Source organism: Gymnoscopelus microlampas (assembly GCF_963454915.1).
Source record: "Gymnoscopelus microlampas genome assembly, chromosome: 22".
NCBI classification, from domain to species: domain Eukaryota; kingdom Metazoa; phylum Chordata; class Actinopteri; order Myctophiformes; family Myctophidae; genus Gymnoscopelus; species Gymnoscopelus microlampas.
Genome location: NC_139959.1, coordinates 35,117,512 through 35,140,586, shown reverse-complemented (window position 1 = coordinate 35,140,586; position 23,075 = coordinate 35,117,512). Strand labels below are relative to the sequence as shown.

General features: G+C 40.5%; 1 protein-coding gene across 1 annotated transcript; it reads right to left on the bottom strand.

The window, feature by feature from the left end:
* Positions 1–2,565: 2,565 nt before the first annotated feature.
* Positions 2,566–22,761, bottom strand: LOC311039255 (carbonic anhydrase 1-like). Its single transcript, XM_084048988.1, has 7 exons — positions 22,591–22,761; positions 21,705–21,902; positions 16,479–16,597; positions 15,572–15,664; positions 13,958–14,020; positions 12,747–12,902; positions 2,566–4,732 (listed from the first exon to the last, which is right to left on the bottom strand). The coding sequence occupies exons 1-7, from the start codon at positions 22,622–22,624 to the stop codon at positions 4,613–4,615; spliced, it is 783 nt and encodes a 260-aa protein (XP_083905114.1). The 5' UTR covers positions 22,625–22,761; the 3' UTR covers positions 2,566–4,612.
* Positions 22,762–23,075: the final 314 nt, after the last annotated feature.

Genomic DNA, 23,075 nt, shown 5'->3' with positions numbered 1-23,075 from the left:
GTGAGCTTGTAGATCGGCTATTTTCAAATAGCCTAAAAAAAGGGCTAAAGTGGTTAATGTATGTTTTATAATGTAATGATTTAAATGTGCAAAGTAACTAGTAACTAAAGTTTTCAAATAATTGTAGCGGAGTAAAAGTACAATATTTGCCTGAGATGTAGTGGAGTAGAAGTAAAAGCATAGACAATTGAAAATACTCCAGTAAAGTCAAAGTACTGTACCTCAAAACTGTACTTCAGTACAGAAGTTGAGTAAATGTACTTTGTTATTGGTAGTAGTGCTTTTATATGGGCTGGTTTCTAAAGTGTAGGTGCTTGTTTTGGGCTTGCTGTGTGATGTTGTTTAAAACAGTGGTTCTTAAATGTTTTCATGTCAAGGACTCCCAAATTAATATATATCATTTTCTGCTGACCCCTATCTGAAAATATGTTATGCCCCATAAAACATTTGTGTTGTTAAAACGTTTGAAAAATATTCCAAAATTGTCACATTTTCTTCAAGATTAAAAAAAAAAGAAGAAGCTCCCTGGCACAAAACATTACAGATGTGGGCCCACGGCCAAACACACATCAATTTGGGGGTCCTTGGTAGCCTGGCATTGGCCAGACTGATAACGTGGATTGAGTGAGTGAATCCACGTTATCAGTCTGTTCTGATTTAGAAGGCTTGTTTTGCCTTCTAAATCGGCCCATTAAGGTCTTAATAGGTTAATCAAGTTTTAGTCTACTTTATTTAGTTAGATACAGTACAGTACATCTGGGACACTAACAACATTTAATCTCACATGGTCTTAAATAAAGACCTAAATAAATCACATGTCAAGAACTTGACGTTCATTTGACATGAACAGGTATAGGTTGTCTATGGTTGGACCTTGGGTCAGTGGCAGTGCCTAGGAGGTTGGGTTATTCACGCAATAATGTACTTTATATACAGTGGTGGAAAGTAACTAAGTACATGTGCTCTAGTACTGTACTTAAGTAAGATTTTGAGGTACTTTTACTTTACTGGAATATTTCCAAATGTCTGTACTTTTACTTCTACTCCACTACATCTCAGAGGCAAATATTGTACTTTTACTCCACTACAATTATTTGAAAACTTTAGTTACTAGTTACTTTGCAGATATACATTATTATATTATAAAACATTTAGCACTATTTTATACATAGGCTATTTGAAAATATCTAGATCTGCTATTTTCAAACATGTTAGTACTTATTTATTTTTGGTACTTTAAGTATATTTTGATGCCAATACTTTTGTACTTTTACACAAGTAACATTTTGAACACAGGCCTTTTTGTTGTAAAAGAGTTTTTTATATTGTGGTATTGCTACTTTTACTTAAAGGGGAAGACCACTCATTTTCAACATTGAACTATGTCTTTAATACACCTTAGAGCTGTTGTGTGGAAATAAGAAAAAAGCCCCCCCGCCCCCTTCTGTGTTGCCTAGAAAAGGATAATTGATTGAGGTTATCTGATCATAGTTCAATGTTGAAAATGAGTGGTATCTGAGTACTTCTTCCACCCATGATCTCTGCCAAAACAGTAACATTATACCATATCACTATGTATTTTTTTTCTCCCTACATATTACATATTACTCAGGTTTTGTTGGGCTGCCGTTTGAAAACATTCAGTTCAAAAGTTCAAAAGAGATTACTGCTTTATTTTTAGCCTTTTTGGCTTATTGGTGGCTATTATTATTATTCCAGAAAATTGGATTCAGCTCTAAAAGGAGCTGGCTGAACAGATTGTGTTGTTGTACATCTGTTTTTCTTTTCTTTTTTTGGCGGCTGGTGGGGAGGGGGGGAGTAATATGTATAATATGATATGTAATGTAATATATTACTCTTGATTCCGAGCAATAAGTCATATAATAGTATTACGGAGTACTAAGGAGTATATGTAATAAGTCAGTGGTTCTCAAACCTTTTCACGTCAAGGACCCCCAAATTGACACTTGTTAGCCCGCGGACCCCCATTTGAAAAGATATGCCAAGGACCCCCCATAAGAGAAGATTTGTATGGCTCTAGCAGTGATTTTCAACCATTTTAATTTCAAGGACCCCCAGTTTGACACGCATTAGGCTACGGACGGACCTCCATTTAATGGCATTTCTATCTCTGGGACCTCAATTTATATTGTAAAATCAATGTTAATTTAACTCTGAGAGTGTACAAATGGAACCAAATGGACCCGTTAGGGTCCATTTGGTTCCATTTGTACACTCTCTGAGTTACAGACCCGTAAGGGTCCATTTGGTTCCTAACTATCTATCATTTAGCTGGGGACCCCCTGGAACTCCCTCAAGGACCCCTGGGGGTCCCCGGACCCCACTTTGAGAACCAAGGTAATAAGTAGCATATTACTCTCCTGAGTAATATTGCCCAAACACGATTGCACATGATAATTCTGAAAATCGATAAATATAAGTTGTATAAAATAAAGAGGGAAAAAAGGATTTAGTCTACTTGATGTGAAGAACAGAAAACAGAAAGCACAGAATAGAGATGAGAAAAGGCAAACCCGAGGACGGATGAATCACAGCAGGCATAGATTAGTCATAAAATATATTTATTTAACCAGTAACATCCACTTTGCAAAAACAGCACAACACCAAGACATACTCACAGGAGGGCCCTATAACAATGACTGGAATAAATAAGATTTTCTTTTAGAATTTTACAATCATTCCTTTCAGGAAATAACATAATTTGGTTGAACTTTCATTGTGCTATTACAATTGTTTGTAGATATTTTTGGTGCTAAAGGGCAGGATGTATTTCTTTAATCAATCAGATTATGGTTTCTGGTTTCTCTACAAAACTTCATCAGCTGGCATGTTGGCATATTGTTCTTATAGTGTTAGCATTATCATATTACATAATGGGAATATAAAACAAAACATCCTAGTCGTCTTACACATTTCTTTTTTAAAAGATGGAACAATCCCTCATCTTTGCCATCATTCAAGACAACACGACAAATGCAGAGCTCTTGTACACAAAACACAGTACATGAATCACGTTAAAAAAGCTTCTATTTTGCGTTATTATGCTCTCAAACAAAAGGAAAGACCCAGTTATCAGAAATATCATCATTAGCCACTTAAACCCAGGATCCCCCAGGGCTCTGTACTAGATCCTCCAGTGTCTACCATCCATTTCCCTCTAGTCTACTCCATCAAATCTACAAGCTCACAAACACGTCACATTGAACTTCTATTTTCACTGACAGTTCACCCCAGAATAGGGACGCTAAAGGCCGATGTGATGTACTGTTTTAATGCCGAAATAAAATCGGTTCGGGACGGCATTAAAAGTGAAGTATGCATCGGCCTTAGGGTTCAAGTGGCTAATAAAGAAATAATACAAAACAGGAGATGACAACTACATTATGGGGATTTGAACATTATGCTGTCAAAACACAGAAGTTATCAGCTCTCTAAGCATGATGATATGTCCTGCATGTCCGTTCAGTGCATGCTATGCAGCGATGCATGCGCCATATACAGCAATGGAAATCCATAACCAGGTCAATGCCTACAGGCAGAGCCAGCGCGTTGTGTCTGCACCAGATTGTGTTGCATGTGTATTTGCGTGTGTGTGTGTGTATGTATGTGTGTGTGGCAGAGAGGAGGGGGGGATTTTCTAGTTCAATCGAGTGTGATGGTTTGTTTCATTAAGCTGCCGTGATCCTGAGGCAGACAGTCAGCCAGAGATTACAGCCAAACTGGCAGAATGTGTGTGTGTGTGTGTGTGTGTGTGTGTGTGTGTGTGTGTGTGTGTGTGTGTGTGTGTGTGTGTGTGTGTGTGTGTGTGTGTGTGTGTGTGTGTGTGTGTGTGTGTGTGTGTGTGTGTGTGTGTGTGTGTGTGTGTGTGTGTGTGTGTGCGAGTGCGTGTGTGTGTGTGTGTGGGTGTGTTTCTGCTCAACAGCAACAATGTATACGTTCCTACTGCTTGTCGTGGAGTGTTTGTGTTTTTTCTGCTGACTCCTGGCTCATAAGCATCACTTCTTGGGCTAAACTAACATTTCTGCATCATTTCAAGCATCAACTTTCCCTTCTGGCTACTGTAGCTGCTTGACAAAATCATATCTCACACACCAAAAAAATTGTTCATTTGCAAAAAAACTACATTTCTTTCATAATACATAGAAACGGACACAACAATCTATTTTTTTGCAAATGAACCCTTTAGCCACTGGACTTTTGCAGTGTGTGAGTTTTGCCACCTACTTGTTCATGGCTGCTCTCTGATAACAGTGGAACCAGTGTGCGAAATTCTGGTCAACGTGTCGTAGAGAACACCGTTGGAGTATTTCTGAGTCTGGGCAGAGCTAGGGCACCTTTATCACTCTCGGGGGTGATAGAAAAAAATAACAACAACAAAAAAACTGCTGGACCCTTCAAGTTTCCCCTTCGCACAGTAAGACAGCCCAGTGTGTTAGGCTACGTTACATTTCAGGGACGGATATTGGCAAATTAAACTTTCTTTAAAAAAAACAAAAAGTGAATGATGTCGATACTTGTGCTTCACTGCAGTCTAAATGGGGGGAAGGGGGGGGGGGTTCTACGAAAGTAGGGCAGAGGGTGAGGTTTCTTCTCATTTGAAGGAAGCACGAACTTTGCGCCCCTTGAGGGGTTGCGGGGGGCGGTAGTTGTCCATCATGCAGCAGTCGGCCTCGCCCTCGCCGGAGAAGAGCAGGCAACGGAATTTGGCCATCTGAGGAGAGAGAGAGAGAGAGAGAGACCTTGAGTTAGAGAGAGGCCACAGAAATACTTTATAGAGCTGCCATGCAGTGCCTTTTCTGCCATATGCATTTCTACAGTGGTGGAAAGTAACTAAGTACATTTACTTAAGTACTGTACTTAAGTTTTTGAGGTTTTTGAGGTATTTGTACTTGACTTGAGTATTTCCAATATCCAATACTTTTACTTCTACTCCACTACATCTCAGAGGCAAATATTGTACTTTCACTCCACTACAATTATTTGAAAACTTTAGTTACTTTGCAGATATAAATTATTACATTATCAAATATACATTAACCACTTTAGCCCTATTTTATACATAGGCTATTTGAAAATAGCCGATCTACAAGCTCACAACGCGTCGCGATGCGACGTGTTGTGAGCTTGTAGATCTGCTATTTTCAAACATTTTAGTACTTTTACTTTTGATACTTCAAGTATATTTTGATGCCAATACTTTTGTATTTTTACTCAAGTAACATTTTGAACACAGGCCTTTTACTTGTAACAGAGTATTTTTTATATTGCAGTATTGATACTTTTACTTAAGTAAAACATTTTAGTACTTTTTCCACCACTGCATTTCTAAGATAAAGATGAGCTGGAGCGATCCTCTGCCCAGCGCAGCACATCGTGTTTCAGTGCTCTTGGCGTCCCGTGTTTTTCCGGAGGAGCACCCATGGGTGCTTCAAGGAGCACAGTTCATCAATGTCACTTTATTTAGACCGAACCAAATCAAAATCGCCGAGAGGCGGGACTAACGTGGGAAACTGTCATCCAACCCCACCATTCTCCCTTCCCTTCCCTTACAACCAGTGGTCCGGGGACCACCAGTGGTCCTTGGGGGGTTACAAGGGGGTCTCCAGCGAAATTTGTTAACATAGCGTCACAATCATTTTAACCACTTGACGTTGGCTATTCAAAAATAGCAGATAAACAAGCTCATAGCGCGGCACCGAGTGCCGCGCTATGAGCTTGTAGATCTGCTATTTTTGAAAAATCTTGAAAATGTGTGCATATCTTTGAATTAAGGCTGAGACTTTAACTGATTAATTTAGATTAATTAATTACAGAAAATTAACGCGATTAAAAAAAAATATCGTATTTTAATCGCGCTTAGTTTATGCACCACAGAACTTCTCACTGGATGAGTTTCAGGCGTACCGATCATACCAGTGCCCCAAACAACAGCCAACACACCCCAGTGCATGCAATGGGACAAGAAGCCGATCAGACTGCTTTGCTTGGCCCAGTGGATGGGACATTTAGATTTAAAAAACTCTCTGATGGAAGTGTGGATGAAAACACGGTTGTGTGCAGAACTATTTTTTGTTGCTTAAACTTATGTATTCACTCATTGATTCACTCATATACCAAAATCTGTATTAACTGAAAAGAAATTGCTTCTCAGGTCAAATATTGATATGTGATTAAACATGTGATTCATTTCGATTAATGAATTACAAAGCCTCTAATTAATTAGATACATTTTTTTAATCGAGTCCCAGCCCTACTTTGAATGTATATCTTTTTTTATAGCGAATATTTTTTTACTCAAATCTTTTCTTCTCGGGGTCCCTGGAACAAAACATTTTCAGATGGTGGTCCGCGGCCAAATGTATATTAATCTAGGGGTCCTTGGCATGAAAAAGGTTGAAAACCCACTGCCTTACAACAGTATACGGAGGATCAACAAACATGATCCTCCTGGCCGTGTCTTACAAACCCTAGTCATTTACGACCTGACTTTGAAACACTTTTAAACCTAGCTCAGTGGCATCGTGGTTCGAGTGTCCCAGTGCTCTGAGACAGGGAAGGTCAGGCCTCGATCCCTGGCCGGGGTCATAGCAAAGACTGTCTGGCACTCAGCATCAAGGGGTTGGATTGGGGAGGGGGGGGGGGGGGGGTGAGTAAGTCCCTTTGACATAGTATCATGTCCAAGGGGTGTCCTTGTACATCAAGCTGTCTCACGCTATACGGAAACAGGAGATAGGCTCCTACCCCCCATGGAGCACATGGTTTCGGCAAGGCTTACTCACTTACATGATGAACGTGCTCATCTGCTAACAAAAAATGCTCTCTGTGGACGAGGCAACTTAGACAGTCATGTTCCTTGTTCTGGAACTTCAATGAATCTTCTAGGCTATAGGATCACAGGCATACTGTCATGGTATGCCTGTGATAGTTCTGACTTTTTCCGTGGCCCGTGTTGTGTGGATGGCAGTGGTGGAAAGTAACTAAGTATATTTACGCATGTACTGTACTTAAGTACAATTCTGAGGTATTTTTTACTTTACTGGAGTATTTCCAAATTTCTGTACTTTTACTTCTACTCCACTACATCTCAGGGGCAAATTTTGTACTTTTACTCCACTACAATTATTTGAAAACTTTAGTTACTAGTTACTTTGTAGATTTTGATTATTATTACAAAACATAAATGAACCACTCGAGCCATATACTTTGGCTATTTGAAAATAGCCGATCTACAAGCTCACAACGCGTCGCAAGTTTGTAGATCTGCTATTTTCAAAAGATTTTTATAGGTTGAAAATGTAGAATGTCCAAACAAATTTAGAAAATGATTTACTTTTGGTACCTAAGTACATTTTGATGCCGATACTTTTGTGCTTTTACTCAAGTACATTTTGAATACCGGACTTTTACTAACGGAGTATTTCTGCATTGCAGTTTTGATACTTTAAAACATTTTTTGAGTACTTTATCCACCACTGGTGCATGGTTTGATTGTAACTTGGGTGATTTGGAAAGGGAAGCTTAATTTAGTTTTGGCATTTTTGTTGTAAGTAAGTGTCCCCTGTGGGATAGAGTAATGACCGAATGCCTAGAATAGTATTGCTGCTGACCTCCTGTGACTGTCAGTCAAACACAGAACACACGTCACCGCTCCGTGCTGATGGAAAGCTGCAGTTCAGGGGCTCGGCTGTCTCTCTGTCTGTCTGGCACATTTCTATCCTCAACGTTAATTCACAGGCTTAGTGGCTCTCTAGTCGGTGCTTAACTCAGAGACTCACAGCTGTATTTATAATGCGGCGGATCAAGCAATCAGCTTGGGTAACATAAATTAATTTCAGTTCTTCTTGTGCTTATAGTTTAACCACTTTAACCTTGGCGTCCTTATCTTGGGTGTGTCGTTACTCGTTATAGGCAAAAAAAGACGGAAAAAAAGAGAAAAACCTTGACAAAATTGTAGATCTGCTATGAAAATAAAAAATAAAATAAAAAATCCTCTCTTTTGGGGGCACAGAATATTTTCAAATGGAGGACTATGGTCAAGCTGGCGAGTTATTCAGCGTAGCGATAGTTCATGTAGGCACGGAAGGCAAGAGGTTTACATGCTAGCCCACTCTCCCCGGACCCCCCCCCCCCCCCCCCCCCATTCATTCACTAACAAGTTAATGAATACAAACGCCTACAAATCAGTCTGTCTCTCCACGTTCAACCTCAACCTCAGAAGTATGTAATAATCTACATGTCCAGATGTATGGATGATGCTGTTGTGCTTGCCCATGGGCAAAGCTATGCAGATGTGTCAATAATTTTAACCTCAGCTCTGACAAGCATTAAATACTGGCTTATAGATTCATGTCTGCTCTTGAATGCCAAAAAGACTTGAACTTGTGTTCAAGTACCTCGGAGTCATATTAGACTCAATCCTAACTTTTAAAAAACATGTGAAGAAAGTCACAAATACGATTAAATTCAACCTTCAAAATTTTAAACAAATTAGACCCTTCCTGACAGTTGGAGCTGCCAGATCGTATCTTCACTGTATGATCCTATCACACATTGAATACTGTTTCACAAACTGGTCTCAAACTATTCTCAAACCCATAGAACAGCTCTACAAGAGTGCGCTCAAAGTGTTTGACAGGAAGCCTCACTAATATCACCATTGTAACATCCTCCGGATACTAAATTTTTTTAGCTTTTTTTTTTTTAGAAAACAGGTTGGGGTCATATACAAGACCCTATATGATCTGTGCCCGCCCCCCCCAAGTGAATTCATTAAACGGAAGCCTGATAGGGGAATCAGTACCAGAGCAACCACTCGAGGAGATTGTGAAGTGCCGCACCGGCAAACAATATTCGGTCAAAATGTCCTCTCAGTACAGGGTTGTGTAGCATGGAATGGCCTTCCTCTGCGTATAAGGGATTGTGCTACATTTCCATCTTTTAAATTTAATCTGAAAAGATGGTTGCTTGAAAACCAAAGCTGCAACCATTTGTGATCATGTTTTAGGTTTATTTGTATGCTGTGTTCCCTATGTAATGTTATGTAAATGTATTCCACTGTTTGTCTGTCTGTTTTCTGATTTTATGTTTCTTGTGAGGACTGCGGATGAAAACTAGCATCTTTGCTAAATCCGGTGTATTTACGTCCATGTGACGTCCATGAATATGCATTGTCCTGTCCAAATAAACAAATAAAGTAAAGTAAAGTCACTTCATTCTCATTCGCCACAAGCTAACTCGCACACGCCCTCATTCCCACAGTGCAATTCAGGCAGTCAATTAAGCAGTCCTCTGTTCTCTGTTCACTCTACGTGCTTATGGCTGTCTCAGCTGGTTGTACAGCTGTCAGTTTTCAAATTCCCTCCACCTCGGCCTCCTCCCTGTGGCATTTAGCGCATATGGTTATTATAGGATGATTCTGGGGATTGTACTGTGGTTCTATGGATTGTACTATGTGGTAGTTTAATTATGCATTGAATGTTCAATATTATGTTCATGTAATAACTGTATTTCATGCTCTGTTCTGGGGGTTTGTGATTTCAGATTCTGTTATCATGCTTGTGCAGAAAATCTGTAATATCACATGATCAGAGTCACACCGCCAGACTGAATGCAATATCATTGCAATAAATGTAAATGGTTAATCCTGAGCTGAAGTGTCTAAAATGAACTGCTATTTTCACTACTCAACACTTGCATGATTGTTTTAATGAAAATAAATAAAAAGTTGAATAATGGAGATACATGGTTTCTGCCCGACAGCAATGATATCAATTTGGACATGAAAATATTTGATCATCCATATATGACACGGTGTGCTGCCATTCTGCTCATCTCTCATGAGGGATGAGGTCGGTGACCTCTGGGAGATTGAACTGTGGCATCCACAGCTTCGGCTAATAGAGATAAGGAGGAAGTGACACGTGTGCAGCACCTTTTACAACGTTATGAACCCGCCCTGCACTCTGTTTCCTGTGACAGGAAAGACGATTGAGGCTGTGATGTACGTTTGACTGAATTCAAGCATGAGTGCACACACTCACACTCTTAGTCTTAGTCTTACTCACTATGACCTCTTTCCCACAGGGGTTGAACCAGTTTCATTCTCTTTTTTCCCTCGTCTAATTTTGAACCAGTTCAGAGTGTTTCCACTGAATATGAATTGGTTCAGAACCCTAAAAGTTGGTTTCGGAACCGGAACCCAAAAAATACTTTTTCTTCTTTGGCAACCAAAGTGGGCGTGTCACTAACCTATATTCTACAGGTTGGATAGATGCAGTTGCGATATAAACAGTGGCTAAAGCCAGCGATAAATCATCATTAAAAAAATAAAAATAAAATCAAAGTGAAACTGTAACTGCCACTGACGATTGAATTTCCCCCATTAAATGGACACTTTGGACACCGGTCATATTCAACACATTGCTGGCCAGGCCTGGAATCGAACCTGCGGGCAACTGGGGACTCCTGCTCATCTTTGTATGTGAGAGAGAAATAGGGGGGAGGAAACATGGCTTTGGTCTTACGGTGCGTTTTAACAGCGGGCAACTCTGGGCGATGCCGGGCGATATCGCCCAAAAAGATAAAGAAAATCCATCTTTCATCGCCCACTTCGCCCGATCGCCGGCTCTCATAGACTTTCATTATATTTTGGGCGATGTTGCCCGGCATCGCCCGAGAGTTGCCCGCTGTTAAAACACACTGTCAGTGTACAAGTGGATAAAAAATGAACAGTGAGGATTTTACTGTGTATGAATCAATCATTAATTCAAGACTGTAATTGACTTCATAACTGTATCGAAATAATAACAGGTCAAAATAGATCTATAGGACAACATTTCTACCCTGACGGTGTTGGAAAAGAAATATATGAGAATTTTTCAATGTTTCCAACAGTGGCATCGCTCCAGGAGAGGTTATCAGACGTTCACGCTAAAAATAGCAACAGCATATTGTTACCAACATTGCTTTTTCTGTGCCTGAATAAGGACTTTATCAGCTGTTACCTGGTCTGTATGGCAACATGTTTAAAGGTTATGTACACACTGGCCCATGTTTACCCTTGAAACACTGTTATAAAATACACGCTGTGCACTGTTCATTTTCACATTGACTTAACCCTTTAAGACCGGGAACGCATCCGTGTGTCATTTTTAGATGTCTTTGGGCTATTTTTGAAACAGAAATCGTGGAAATTAGTGTGAATCTTTGAATTTATATATATACATGTTTATCTCAAATCTTTGCTTCTGGGGGGTCCCTGGAACAAAATGTTTTGAGATGGGGTCCGTGGCCAAATACATATCATTTTGGGGGTCCTTGACATGAAAAAGTTTGAGAACCACTGATTATAGCAACATACCTTTTTTTTAAAAACGGTTAGGATTTAGAAGACATTTGTAGAATCCCCCAGAAGCAAAGATTTGACTTAAAATGTTCGCTTTAAAAATATAAATGTATTAAAAAATGTGCACAAATTTGCACGATTTTTCAAAAATAGCAGATCTACAAGCTCACAGTGCGGCACTCGGTGCCGCGCAATGAGCTTGTAGATCTACTATTTTTGAATAGCCACATAAATCTAAAAATGACACATTGATGCGTTCCAGGTTTGAATGACTTAAAGACTCCTGCTACAAGGGCAGACAGAGAGAGGGGGGGTGGGGGTAGAGATACTGTAAGGGTGATTGTAAAGATATTACTGGGATAAGGACAGAGGTAACGTACTCGGTTTGTAATTAAGGCCATGATGATGTACAGCATGTGTTGTTTACACACAACGTAGAGTACAGTACATACAGTACAGATGAACAGTACTGTCTGTGTGCACTGTGTTTATTCAGTCACGTAATAAAGTGCAAAATTCAATTAAATGATTTGTTGTGATAAGATTAACTGTGTGTGGGACCGACTTGTGTTTCATTCACCTCTCTGGCTGCCAACAGTTGATTATACAGGACGAAATAACACAAAGAAAGAATTTACTGTACTGAATACTGTTGGGACAGTGGATACTCTGTCTGTCTGTCTGTCTGTCTGTCTGTCTGTCTGTCTGTGTCTCTCTCTCTCTCTCTCTCTCTCTCTCTCTCTCTCTCTCTCTCTCTCTCTCTCTCTCTCTCACACAATGCGACGCATCACAACTTGAGTAGATCTGCTATTTTCAAATGGCCGAAATGTATATAGGGTTGAAGTGGGTAATGTATGTTTTGTAATAATAATCTAAATCTACAAAGTAACTAGTAACTAAAGTTTAAAAAAAATGTGTGTAGTAATAGTATTGAAAATTGGAAATACTTTACACCACTGCTCTGTCTGTCTCTTTCTCTCTGTCTCTCTGTGTCTCTTTCTCTCTCCCCCCTCTCTCTCTCCCTCTCTCTCTCTCTCTCTCTCTCTCTCTCTCTCTCTCTCTCTCTCTCTCTCTCTCTCTACCTATCTGTCTCTGTCTCTCTCTGTTTCTCTGTCTCTCTCTGTGACTGTGTGTCTCTCTCTCCTTCTGGGTTGCAGTATAGTGTTTCATCAGCTACAAGGGCTTTCTCATGTGTCAGAGCCTATGCTGCTAATCTCAACAATCAAGTCCTTGATTCTCCACAGCAAATGAAGGAGAGAGAATCTGAAGCCAATGAAGCCATTTCCCAGACCCTTGGAATGTGTCCAAAGTCAACCCCCCCCCCCCTTCTCTAACTACAGCATGAATGATTGGGTGTCAGTGATCATGTGACCAGACATACCTGCTCAGTGCTGACGCTGATTGGCTCCTTGCAGACGATCCAGGTGACACTCTCCAGCAGAGGGGGTGTGGTCAGAGAGCCGTCGTACGTCCAGTAGTCTAGGGAACCGGGCAGCAGCGTGGCGGGGTCGAAGTTGGCGAAGGTGGTCTGTTTGCCCTGGAACAGAAAAACAATAAAGTGGGGTTAAGAAACAACAACAACCGCCTATAACAAGGCCTTATATAAAAGGCTGCTGCTTCACAATAGAACCTAATATTGGCATCCTGGTTGCTTAGGGACACTACCTGTAGACCAGGGGTCTTCAACCTTTTCAGGCCAAGGACTCCCTAGCTGAGAGAGAGATGAAGCAGGTACCCCCCTCGATATTGTATAAAATTGTGTTTCAGATTTAACTTTTTTAGTTTTCTTGGTCTGCTCTTTTTTTCCCTCTACACCTATACCTTTTTGCCAAAAATAGCCGATCTACAAGCTCTCAACGCCTCGCAGCGCGAGGCGTTGAGAGCTTGAGCGTTCAGAGCTTAGATCTGCTATTTTTGGCTAAAGTTCTCCTCAGAATAGGGATGCTAGGGTTCAAGTGGTTAAGGTAAAAAGAAAAATCATATCACACAAAGATTTGGCGGACCCCCTGTAGTAGCTCTGAGGACCCCCTAGGGGTCCCGGACCCCCTGTTGAAGACCCCTGCTGTAGACCATCTGTGCAAGTATGATGTAAAAACAAACAGCAGGTCGAAAATGAAAAAGGATTGACTTGGAACTCCCTCTTTCAGGGCAGGCTTTTTTTTTGTTGCCTATGTGGTGAGTCACTTATCAATTTAAGGACTTTTGCAGTAAAAGTAAAACATTTCATGAAGGGGACATCCAGCGGCGGACTGGCCATTTGGCGTACCGGGCAAATGCCCGGTGGGCCGCTGGGCCAGTGGGCCACTGGAACAATATTTTTTGGAAAAATATTTTTGCTCCCGTTTTAGGATTATTACGCTAATATCCGGGTCGCGCGGCCCAATTATTAGTTACGTTAATGTTTGGGCTGGGATGCAAATGCCAGGGCTGAATTTTGGTCCCAGTCCGGCCCTGGGGACATCTTAAAGATATGAAAATTAAAACAATGTCACATTTTGTTCTGCCCCGGGTGGGGGTATAGTCAACTTTGGGGGTTTTGGTTCCTGCGCTATTAAACATAAACTGTAACCAAAGTCTTTAAAATAGACTTACCTTGGCCTTAATGGCATCAAAAGCATCTAGCAGCTTCTGAAGTGGCTTATTGGCATCACCAATCTGGGGGGGAAAAAATTGTTTGATTGTTTGAATACTTTATTAACAGTTTGCAAAAAGGTACAGTTATACAACAATGCTAAAAGGATAACACAAAAAGTGGCCCTATGTATTCAATTCATCAAGACATATAAAGACATACAATAATGTACAAGAAATCATCAATATTAGGAGCAGTAAAAGTATATTAACAGAACAACAGTTTTATTTTTTTTGGCAAGCTAGAACAGTGGTTCTCAAACCTTTTCGTGCCAAGGACCCCCAAATAGACACTTATTAGACCGCGGACCCCCATTTGAAAAGATAAGCCAGGGACCCCCATAATAGAAGATTTTTTACGGCTCTCTAGCAGTGATTTCAACCATTTTAATTACAAGGACCCCCAGTTTGACATGCATTAGGCTACGGACCCCCATTTAATGGCATGTATGTCTCTGGGACCCCAATTCATATTGTAAAATCAATGTTAATTTAACTCTGAGAGTGTACAAATGGAACCAAATGGACCCGTTAGGGTCCATTTGGTTCCATTTGTACACTCAGAGTTACAGACCCATAAGGGTCCATTTGGTCCCTGTCCATCATTTAGCAGGGGACCCCCTGTAACCCCCCCAAGTACCCCTGGGGGTCCTCGGACCCCACTTTGAGAACCAATGAGCTAGAAGACTTGTCTAGGTCCAGTTGCAAATTGCAGACAGGTGCTCTCTTAAGGCGGTTTTGAAGGAGAGTACTAGGGAGTCACACGTTTTGATGGCTGGTGGGTATTCCACATTTTGGTGGCATAATAGTGGGAAAAAATACCACCTTCACTCATCTGTATGGGCAGCCCCCCCTTCTCCATGGTAACGGATTAGCGTTGGGCTTTGATTGGCCTTCGCCTCTCTGAGAGAGTTGTCATATATACTGGCTGTGTGCCAGCTGCTTCTTTAATTATGCCTGGTGAAGGTCTCCGAGTGACCGAAACGTTGCATCTTTAAATACGTTTCTTTGTGAGTGAAGATAGTGTGCCCTCTCCCTCTTCCCTATTTCTTCTATATTCCGAATTCGTTACTCCGACGCACCTGTTCGTCCGTAGGGTGTGCAAAGGGACATTTCTTCAAACGGTGGCATAATAGTAGATTGAATTCTACTGTGATCCACAGCAAAGAGCATCATTTATCAGTGTCCAATTACATCTTAAAGGGATCGTTCACCCCAAAATGTTTTTTTTCCTATCGATTAGTCTCCCCATGGAGACTTGAATTCATGGATATTTTTAGTTTTTTCTCGCATTCCTAAGCCAATAATTTGATGACCGGCGGCGGCTCTGGTAGGAGAAACAAAGAGTCTCCTACCGGAACCGCTGCCTACCGGTCCGCTGGTCATCAAATTATTGGTTTAGGAATGTGACGAAAACAAAAAAATGTCCATGAATTCAAGTCTCCATGGGGTGACTAACCGATAGAAAAGAACATTTTTCTTTGTGTGACCTATCCCTTTAACAACATATATCACAGCAAAGAAAGCACTATGATAGCGACTGTACAAGTATGATTTCAAAACATCACTACTGACCTTCAGGAACACTCCCACCACAGCGAGCCCATCAGGCTTGCTAGCAGCATCACCAAAGCTGGGGTATTTGGTGTTCCAGTGCACCAGATGGAGCTGAGAGAGAGACAGAGAGAGACAGAGAGAGAGAGAGAGAGAGAGAGAGAGAGAGAGAGAGAGACAGAGACACACAAAGGCCATTGGTAAATAGATTATTCAGAGATTTGCTCCTTTTTTTCTGAAAACCCTGGGAATCCTTTCAGTTCTGTCTGGGGGCTGCAGGGCCCTTTTGTATTGTTGTTCAGAGTGAATCTGGGTGAGTTTTAAACGCCTGGGGACGCACTTCATTCAGTGGCGGTCGATGAAATGAAAGGTTTAGCTGCTATTCAATAAAAAAACGGTTGGACGTTTTTCAACCAGATGGTTCAGTTGATAAGAAAAGGAATGGGGAAAAAAACTGTTACTTTTCAGGATTCAAATTCAAAAACGTCAAAAGTAGCAGACCTACAAGCTCAAAACGCATCGCTTCGCGCCGCGTTTTGAGCTTGTAGATCTGCTACTTTTGACATTTTTGTGTGACATTGTAGTATGATCAAGTAGGGCGTTAATTTACGGGGAGAAAAACACAAAAAGGTAGAATATGGTGACAGCCAGACAACTATTCCACAATCTCCGAACGCTATATAGAGTCTGCTTGCTGCTAAGCAGCAAGCTATATATGCTTAGATGATTTTGATTTATATTCGGATAAATTCGAGCGACTGTAAAGACGAAACGGAGGTGGGGATATCATTTTCAGAGCTTCCGTTGCTCCAGACTGTATGATGACCAAGCAATTGAAACATTGTGGGAGGCGACAGTCTGGCCACGCGAGACTAGTGAGACAGCAACGATGTGTGAGCTTTGTGGCTCCACTAGGGTCCTTCCTTACCTCGGCAGGATACATGGTCCCAGCCACTGTGTGCTCCGAGCCCTTGATGTCAGACGCACCCCAATGGAAGTGGAACTGCTTCAGCCTGTAGGTCCCTGAGATGGGTCCGTTTGTCAGAGCTGGAACACAAGTGAAGCAAGAGGGAGTCCGTCATTCAAAATGTACTTGAGTAAAACTACTAAAATATTGACGTCACAATATACTTAAAGGATCAAAAGTAAAAGTACGCCATATGCAGAATGTCCCATTTCACACGTTTTCAAATGTCTAAAATGTATAAAAAATCTTTCGAAATAGCAGATCTACAAGCTCACAACGTGTTGTGAGCTTGTAGATCGGCTATTTTCAGAGCTATTTTCAAAGTAGGGTGCATATAGGGCTGAAGTGGTTAATGTATGTTGTGTAATAATAATCAAAAATCTACAGTAACTATTAAGTATAGTTTTCAAATAATTGTTGTGGAGTAAAAAGTATAATATTTGCGTGTCGTGGAGTAGAAGTAAAAGTATTGAAAATTGGAAATACTCCAGTAAAAGTACCTTAAGTACAGTAAAATGCATAACTTGCCCTGTGTGTACAAACACACAAAAACAGTGAGACTTGGATGACTTCTTTCACAGACTACATTTTTTTTTAATGAAATATTATGAACACAGTAATTGGGTCATAATTCAAAGAAAGTCTAAACGAAAAGGAAGCAGCATGATTTGTGGGAAATATGTACGACGTCATTTCTTCTTTACAAACAGGACATAAAAAAGATTGTGTTTTGACTGATGCAAAGCCAACATCTGCCTTAGTACTTACAGTACACACACCCTCGTCATCACACACAAACACAAACACATACAGTAAGCACACACACAAACACAGTAGGCACACATACTGTAGGCACCAGTGGTGGAAAAAGTACTCACATTTCTTACTTGAGTAAAAGTATCAAAACTGCATTGTAGAAATACTCTGTTGCAAGTAAAAGTCCGGAATAAAAAAATGACTTAAAAGTACAAAAGTATTGGTATCAAAATGTACTTAAAGTGCCAAAAGCAAAAGTACAAACATGTTTGAAAATAGCAGATCTACAAGCTCACAACGCGCCGTGAGCTTGTAGATCGGCTATTTTCAAATAGCCTATAGGTATAAAACAGGGCTGAAGTTGTTAATGTATGTTTAAAAATATAGTAATTTATATCTGCAAAGTAACTAGTAACTACATTTTTCAAATAATCGTAGTGGAAAAAAGTACAATATTTGCCTCTGAGATGTAGTGGAGTAGAAGTAAAAGTACTGAAAATTGGAAATACTCTAGTAAAGTAAAAAATACCTCAAGATTGTACTTAAGTACAGTACTTGAGTAAATGTACGTAGTTACTTTACACCACTGGTAGGCACGCACACACACACACGCACGCACGCACGCACGCACGCACGCACGCACGCACGCACGCACGCACGCACGCACGCACGCACACACGCACACGCACACAACGCCACAGGAGCAGACAGACTCTTCCTACGTATTTGTTGTTGGACGTGGCCTGAGAGTTCCTGTCGTGATCAGACTGAGAAGCGATCATATTTAGCCCAGGAGGATGATGATGCTGCTGAGGTATTTAAAGACCTACCCCCCCCCCCCCCCCCTCCTCTTCACTGCAGGACATTTTGTATTCATTCATTATTTTTTATAAATATGTAGCTGATATTTATAGGTCTATCTCAGTGGATGCTGATTGCTCTGATATGGCCTGGAAACCAGACAAATCTGTCAGTGCAACAACAAAAAAATAGAGCTTGTGAGCTTGTAGATCAGCTATTTTCACAATGATGTATCTGTGGAGCTGAGTCAAACTAAATGTAATGTATAATATATAATAAGATTATTTTGGGGGATTCCCAGTTCAAATAAGATTATTTTGGGGGGTCCCCAGTTCAAATAAGATTATTTTGGGGGGTCCCCAGTTCAAATATGATTATTTTGGGGGGGTCCCCAGTTCAGTATCTACACAGTGATAATAGTCTGGCCATGCCAGGCTAACTCTGATATGCCAGACAAACTATACGCTAGTTTCTCTATGGGAAAGTAGGCTAGTTTTCGTTTTGTTTTTGTTTTTGTCCAAAATGTTACAACATTAAATATTAGAAAAATGGTCTTAAGTAAAGTAAAGTGTACATGATGTGAACATGCACGGTACATCATTATCAGACCAAAATGTATCCTTCAACTTCTTCTTTATGCCCCAAAATGATTGGATAAACAAGTTTTGTAACAATTTGTAGCAATTGTAGAAATATTAGGCCTTAATTGTCAAATGTTCAAGCATGTGCTAATCATGTATACTACTTATTACTTAAGACTATTTTCCAAATATTACATTTTGTAACATTTTGGACAAAATAGCCAATTTTGCATCGAGGTGCCAACTCTTCCTTATTGTTGTACAGCCCAGCTGAAATACATAGAGCTTGAACAGTGATGCACACAAAGAAACAATGGCCGTCTACTTTCCACTGCTTGTGCACGTGCACGTGCACATGCATGACACACACACGCACGCACGCACGCGCGCGCGCGCGCGCGCGCGCACACACACACACACACACACACACACACACACACACACACACACACACACACACACACACACACACACACACACACACACACACACACACACACACACACACACACACACACACACACACACACACACAAACGCATGACTATGACGAGTACGTTGAGTCCCTATATGTTAAGGGGAAGTTAATGGTTTGAAATAAGCATACTATACTTAAGTCACAGTTCAACCAGCTTATCTGTTCTTAGTGCAGGCCAGTGTTGTTAATCCACACTGATGCAATTATTTCTCATTGTTTCTACCACAAGCAATGATTCTCAATCCAATTTCTTAAAAGGTTTTTGCACACATTTCACTGATTGAGTCACAGCATTCAAGGGCCTGTTATAAACAGTGGTGTTAAGTAACTAATTTACTCAAGTGCTCTACTTAAGTACAATTTAGAGGTATTTTGACTTTACTGGAATATTTCCAATTTTCTGTACTTTTACTTCTACTCCACTACATCTCAGAGGCAAATATTGTACTTTTACTCCACTACAATTATTTGAATACTTTAGTTACTAGTTACTTTGCAGATATAAATATACTATATTATAAAACATACATTAACCACTTTAGCCCTATTTTATACCTAGTCAATTTGAAAATAGCAGATCTACAAGCTCACAACTTGTCGTATCGCGAGGCGTTGTGAGCTTGTAGATCTGCTACTTTCAAACATTTTAGCACTTTTACTTTTGTAAATGTTCTATACGTTGATGCCAATACTTTTGTACTTTTACTCAAGTAACATTTTGAACACAGGCCTTTTACTTATAACAGTGTTTCTACATTGCAGTACTTTTACTTAAGTAATGAGTCCTGATTAAGTCATAGTATTCAAGGGCCTGTTATAAACGAGAGCAGTTCAAGGACATGCATGCTTAAAAAAAAAAGAAGATAATCTCCAGTTACAACAGGCTGACACAATAGCCCGAATGTTTAGTAGAAAATAATGAAACTTATCCTGCTATCCTTGTTTCTTTCATTTGCCAAAAAAAAGGCTGAAGCAATCCGTCACCTTGCCTGACTTTGCCATTGGTGTCTTTGTTTGTGCATTGCCTCATGATCTAATCAGTTTCCCAAACAGTGGTTCGGGACCCATTTTTGGGTCATTAACATTTTCATGGGTCGCAACTAAAAATCACATTATTTTTTGTTTCCTACATTTTGTTTTTAATCAGTATTATTTCAAAAGATTTTCAAAAATCAAAAGAATTTCATGAATAATTACAAAAATCTAAGAAATGTCATACATTTTGGGGGAAAAAAACATACTTTTTAGAAATAGTGAAAATAGCAGATCTACAAGCTCGCAATAGATCTGCTATTTTCACTACAGTTTAGGCCCCGGGCAGACAAGACAAAGGTTTTTGGGAACCACTGTGTCTAATGCATTAGAAACCTTTTAGATGAAGCTTAACCAACCAACAATGACAAAGAGAGGGGACATTATAATAATTTCCCTGCAACATTATTATAGTGAGAGGAACTGCATGACAGGCTTGGTTTTATTTGGTGACTAAAAAACACATTCCAGTTGCACTTGAACCATGTAATGGTTAACTAGTCTAGAGAACCGGTCCCTGTTTGTAAAGAACCCTCTGTTTGTGCTCATTGACCTCACTTGGAATATGAAAAAGGCTGTCCGTGGGAACAGCTTCAACACAGGGTTTCATTACCGATTCAATCACCATTGTCTACATGCACATGGGCTTTTTTTCAGTGGATCTCCCTGCATGTCATCATGGCCAATCCCCAATGCTCTGCACCATGCAGTTTGCCTATTTTCTTTTGTTAAATATTCCCTATATAACAGTGGTTCTCAACCTGTGGGTCGGGACCCCCAGAGGAGTCCCCACATGATTTTTTTGGGGGGGTTGGGGGTCCCCGGATATGACAGTCAAGTGACAATTTAAGGGCTTTAAATACCTCAAAAAGAAAAGAAGAAGAAAAAACATAATTGCATCAAAAGTAATCTTGCAAATATCTACAAGCTCACAACGCCTCGCAACGTGAGTGTGAGCTTGTAGATCTGCTATTTTCACAATATTTATCTGTGGAGCCGAGTCAAACAAAAGGTAACGCCTAAAAAAAAAGTGCTTGTCAGGATGGGGGGGTCCCCAGTTCAAATATGATTCTTTTAGGGGGTCCCCAGTTCAAATATGATTATTTTGGGGGAGTCCACAGTTCAAATATGATTATTTTGGGGGGATCCCTGGTTCAAATATGATTATTTTAGGGGGTCCCCAGTTCAAATATGATTATTTTAGGGGATCCCCAGTTCAAATATGATTTTTTTTTGGGGGGTCCCCAGTTCAAATATGATTATTTTGGGGGGTCCCCAGTTCAAACATGATTATTTTGGGAGGGGGGTCACAATCTGAAAAGGTTGAGAACCATAAGTCTACATGCATGGCTTTGTTCAGTAGCTCTCATAAATAAGGCTCTGCACCAGTTGCCTATTTTCTTTTGTTAGACATTCCCTATATGAGACGCCAGTCAGCAGGTCATTGTGGGCCGGGGGGGGGGGGGGGGGGGGCACATACATAACCTCTCTCTCATGCATTGATATATTAATATTAATAATATTAATTTCCCAACTAACTTGACTTGTCGTTGTCATCGAGGAAGGTCACTTGGAAGGAATGTCCGTTGTTGAGAATATCCAGTGAGGTGGAGGGGTCATACTTCAGACACAGCGGCTTCAGACCGCCGTCGAAGTCGCACTGACCAGGGATGATGTCGATGGGAGACTGGCGGACCCCATCGGCGATGGGGAAGTTAGTGACCCACTTATCAGGTCCTAAAATGACATTAAAAAAATGATTCTGATTTATTGAATATTTTATTAACAGTTTGCCAAAAAAAAAGCACAGAATGTACAGTTGAGTTCAATCAAAAGGATGCTTAAAGGATTAAACCCAAGAAAGCACTATATATGGCTTGTTTCCATTGGGGTCTGTGTATTTAATGAATCGAAAACAATGTGTTAAAGACATCAGGCTACATATACTAACTGACACTGTTGCTTTGTTCAAATGATCTGTATGAAACCGTTTTTCTTTTTGTGTTATTATAGATTTTAATCAATCCCATAACACAAAAAGAAAGAAAAAACGGTTTCATACAGAATGAATGAAAGCAGCATGGATTAAATGAGATGAGGTGACATGCAAAAAAAAATCTGCAAAGAGGGAGTATGATGAATGAATGAATGACTGAAATAAAAATGCACTGTGCAGTCAGTGTTAACATAAATTAAATGCATGGACTGTTATGTGTGCAATGCATTGTTCCAGAGTCCGCAGGTCTTTAATGTATATATGTATGATTAACAGGTCCTGGTTATAGAGCAGTAATAAGCACCATGGTGCATGTATGGTGCAAAGGTATTTATGCATCATTAACAGGTTATTCTAGAGACATGGTGTAAAGTAAGACATTGTAATTGTACATATAGAGGTATGTAATGCACATTAACAGGTCCTCACCGTTGCTCGCTGCGTATCCCCATGCGTGAGACATTGTAATGAATGTAGGTGAGAGCTGTAATAATCCTGTGCTCAGTGCGTGCTTTTCCCAGGTCAGGCAGACAGTGTCCTTGTGCTGACAGACAGCTGACAGCCTTATATATGCTCTATGGTGGAACCTCTGGCTCTAACGCAACAGAGCAGGAGGAGTTTATGGTGTTGCGCGCAATATACGGTGATATCGATGAGGAGGATCTCTCTCTCTTTCTGTCTATGTCTCTCTCTCTCTCTCTATGTCTGTGTCTCTCTCTCTCTCTCTCTCTCTCTCTCTCTCTCTCTCTCTCTCTCTCTCTCTCTCTCTCTCTCTCTCTCTCTCTCTCTCTACCTCTCTCTGTCTGTCTGTCTGTCTGTCTGTCTCTCTCTCTCTGTCTTTCTCTCTCTCTCTCTCTCGCACGCACGCACGCGCGCGCGCACACACACACACACACACACACACACACACACAC

Bases quoted from the DNA above. Each gene is read 5' to 3' on its own strand.
- LOC311039255 (XM_084048988.1), bottom strand. From the start codon at position 22,624: ATGTCTCACGCATGGGGATACGCAGCGAGCAACG. The intron at 16,598-21,704 runs GTTAGTTGGGAA...CTTGTGTTCCAG, and splicing joins CGATGACAACGACAAGTCAA to CTCTGACAAACGGACCCATC. The intron at 12,903-13,957 runs GTAAGTCTATTT...TTTCTGTTCCAG, and splicing joins TTGATGCCATTAAGGCCAAG to GGCAAACAGACCACCTTCGC.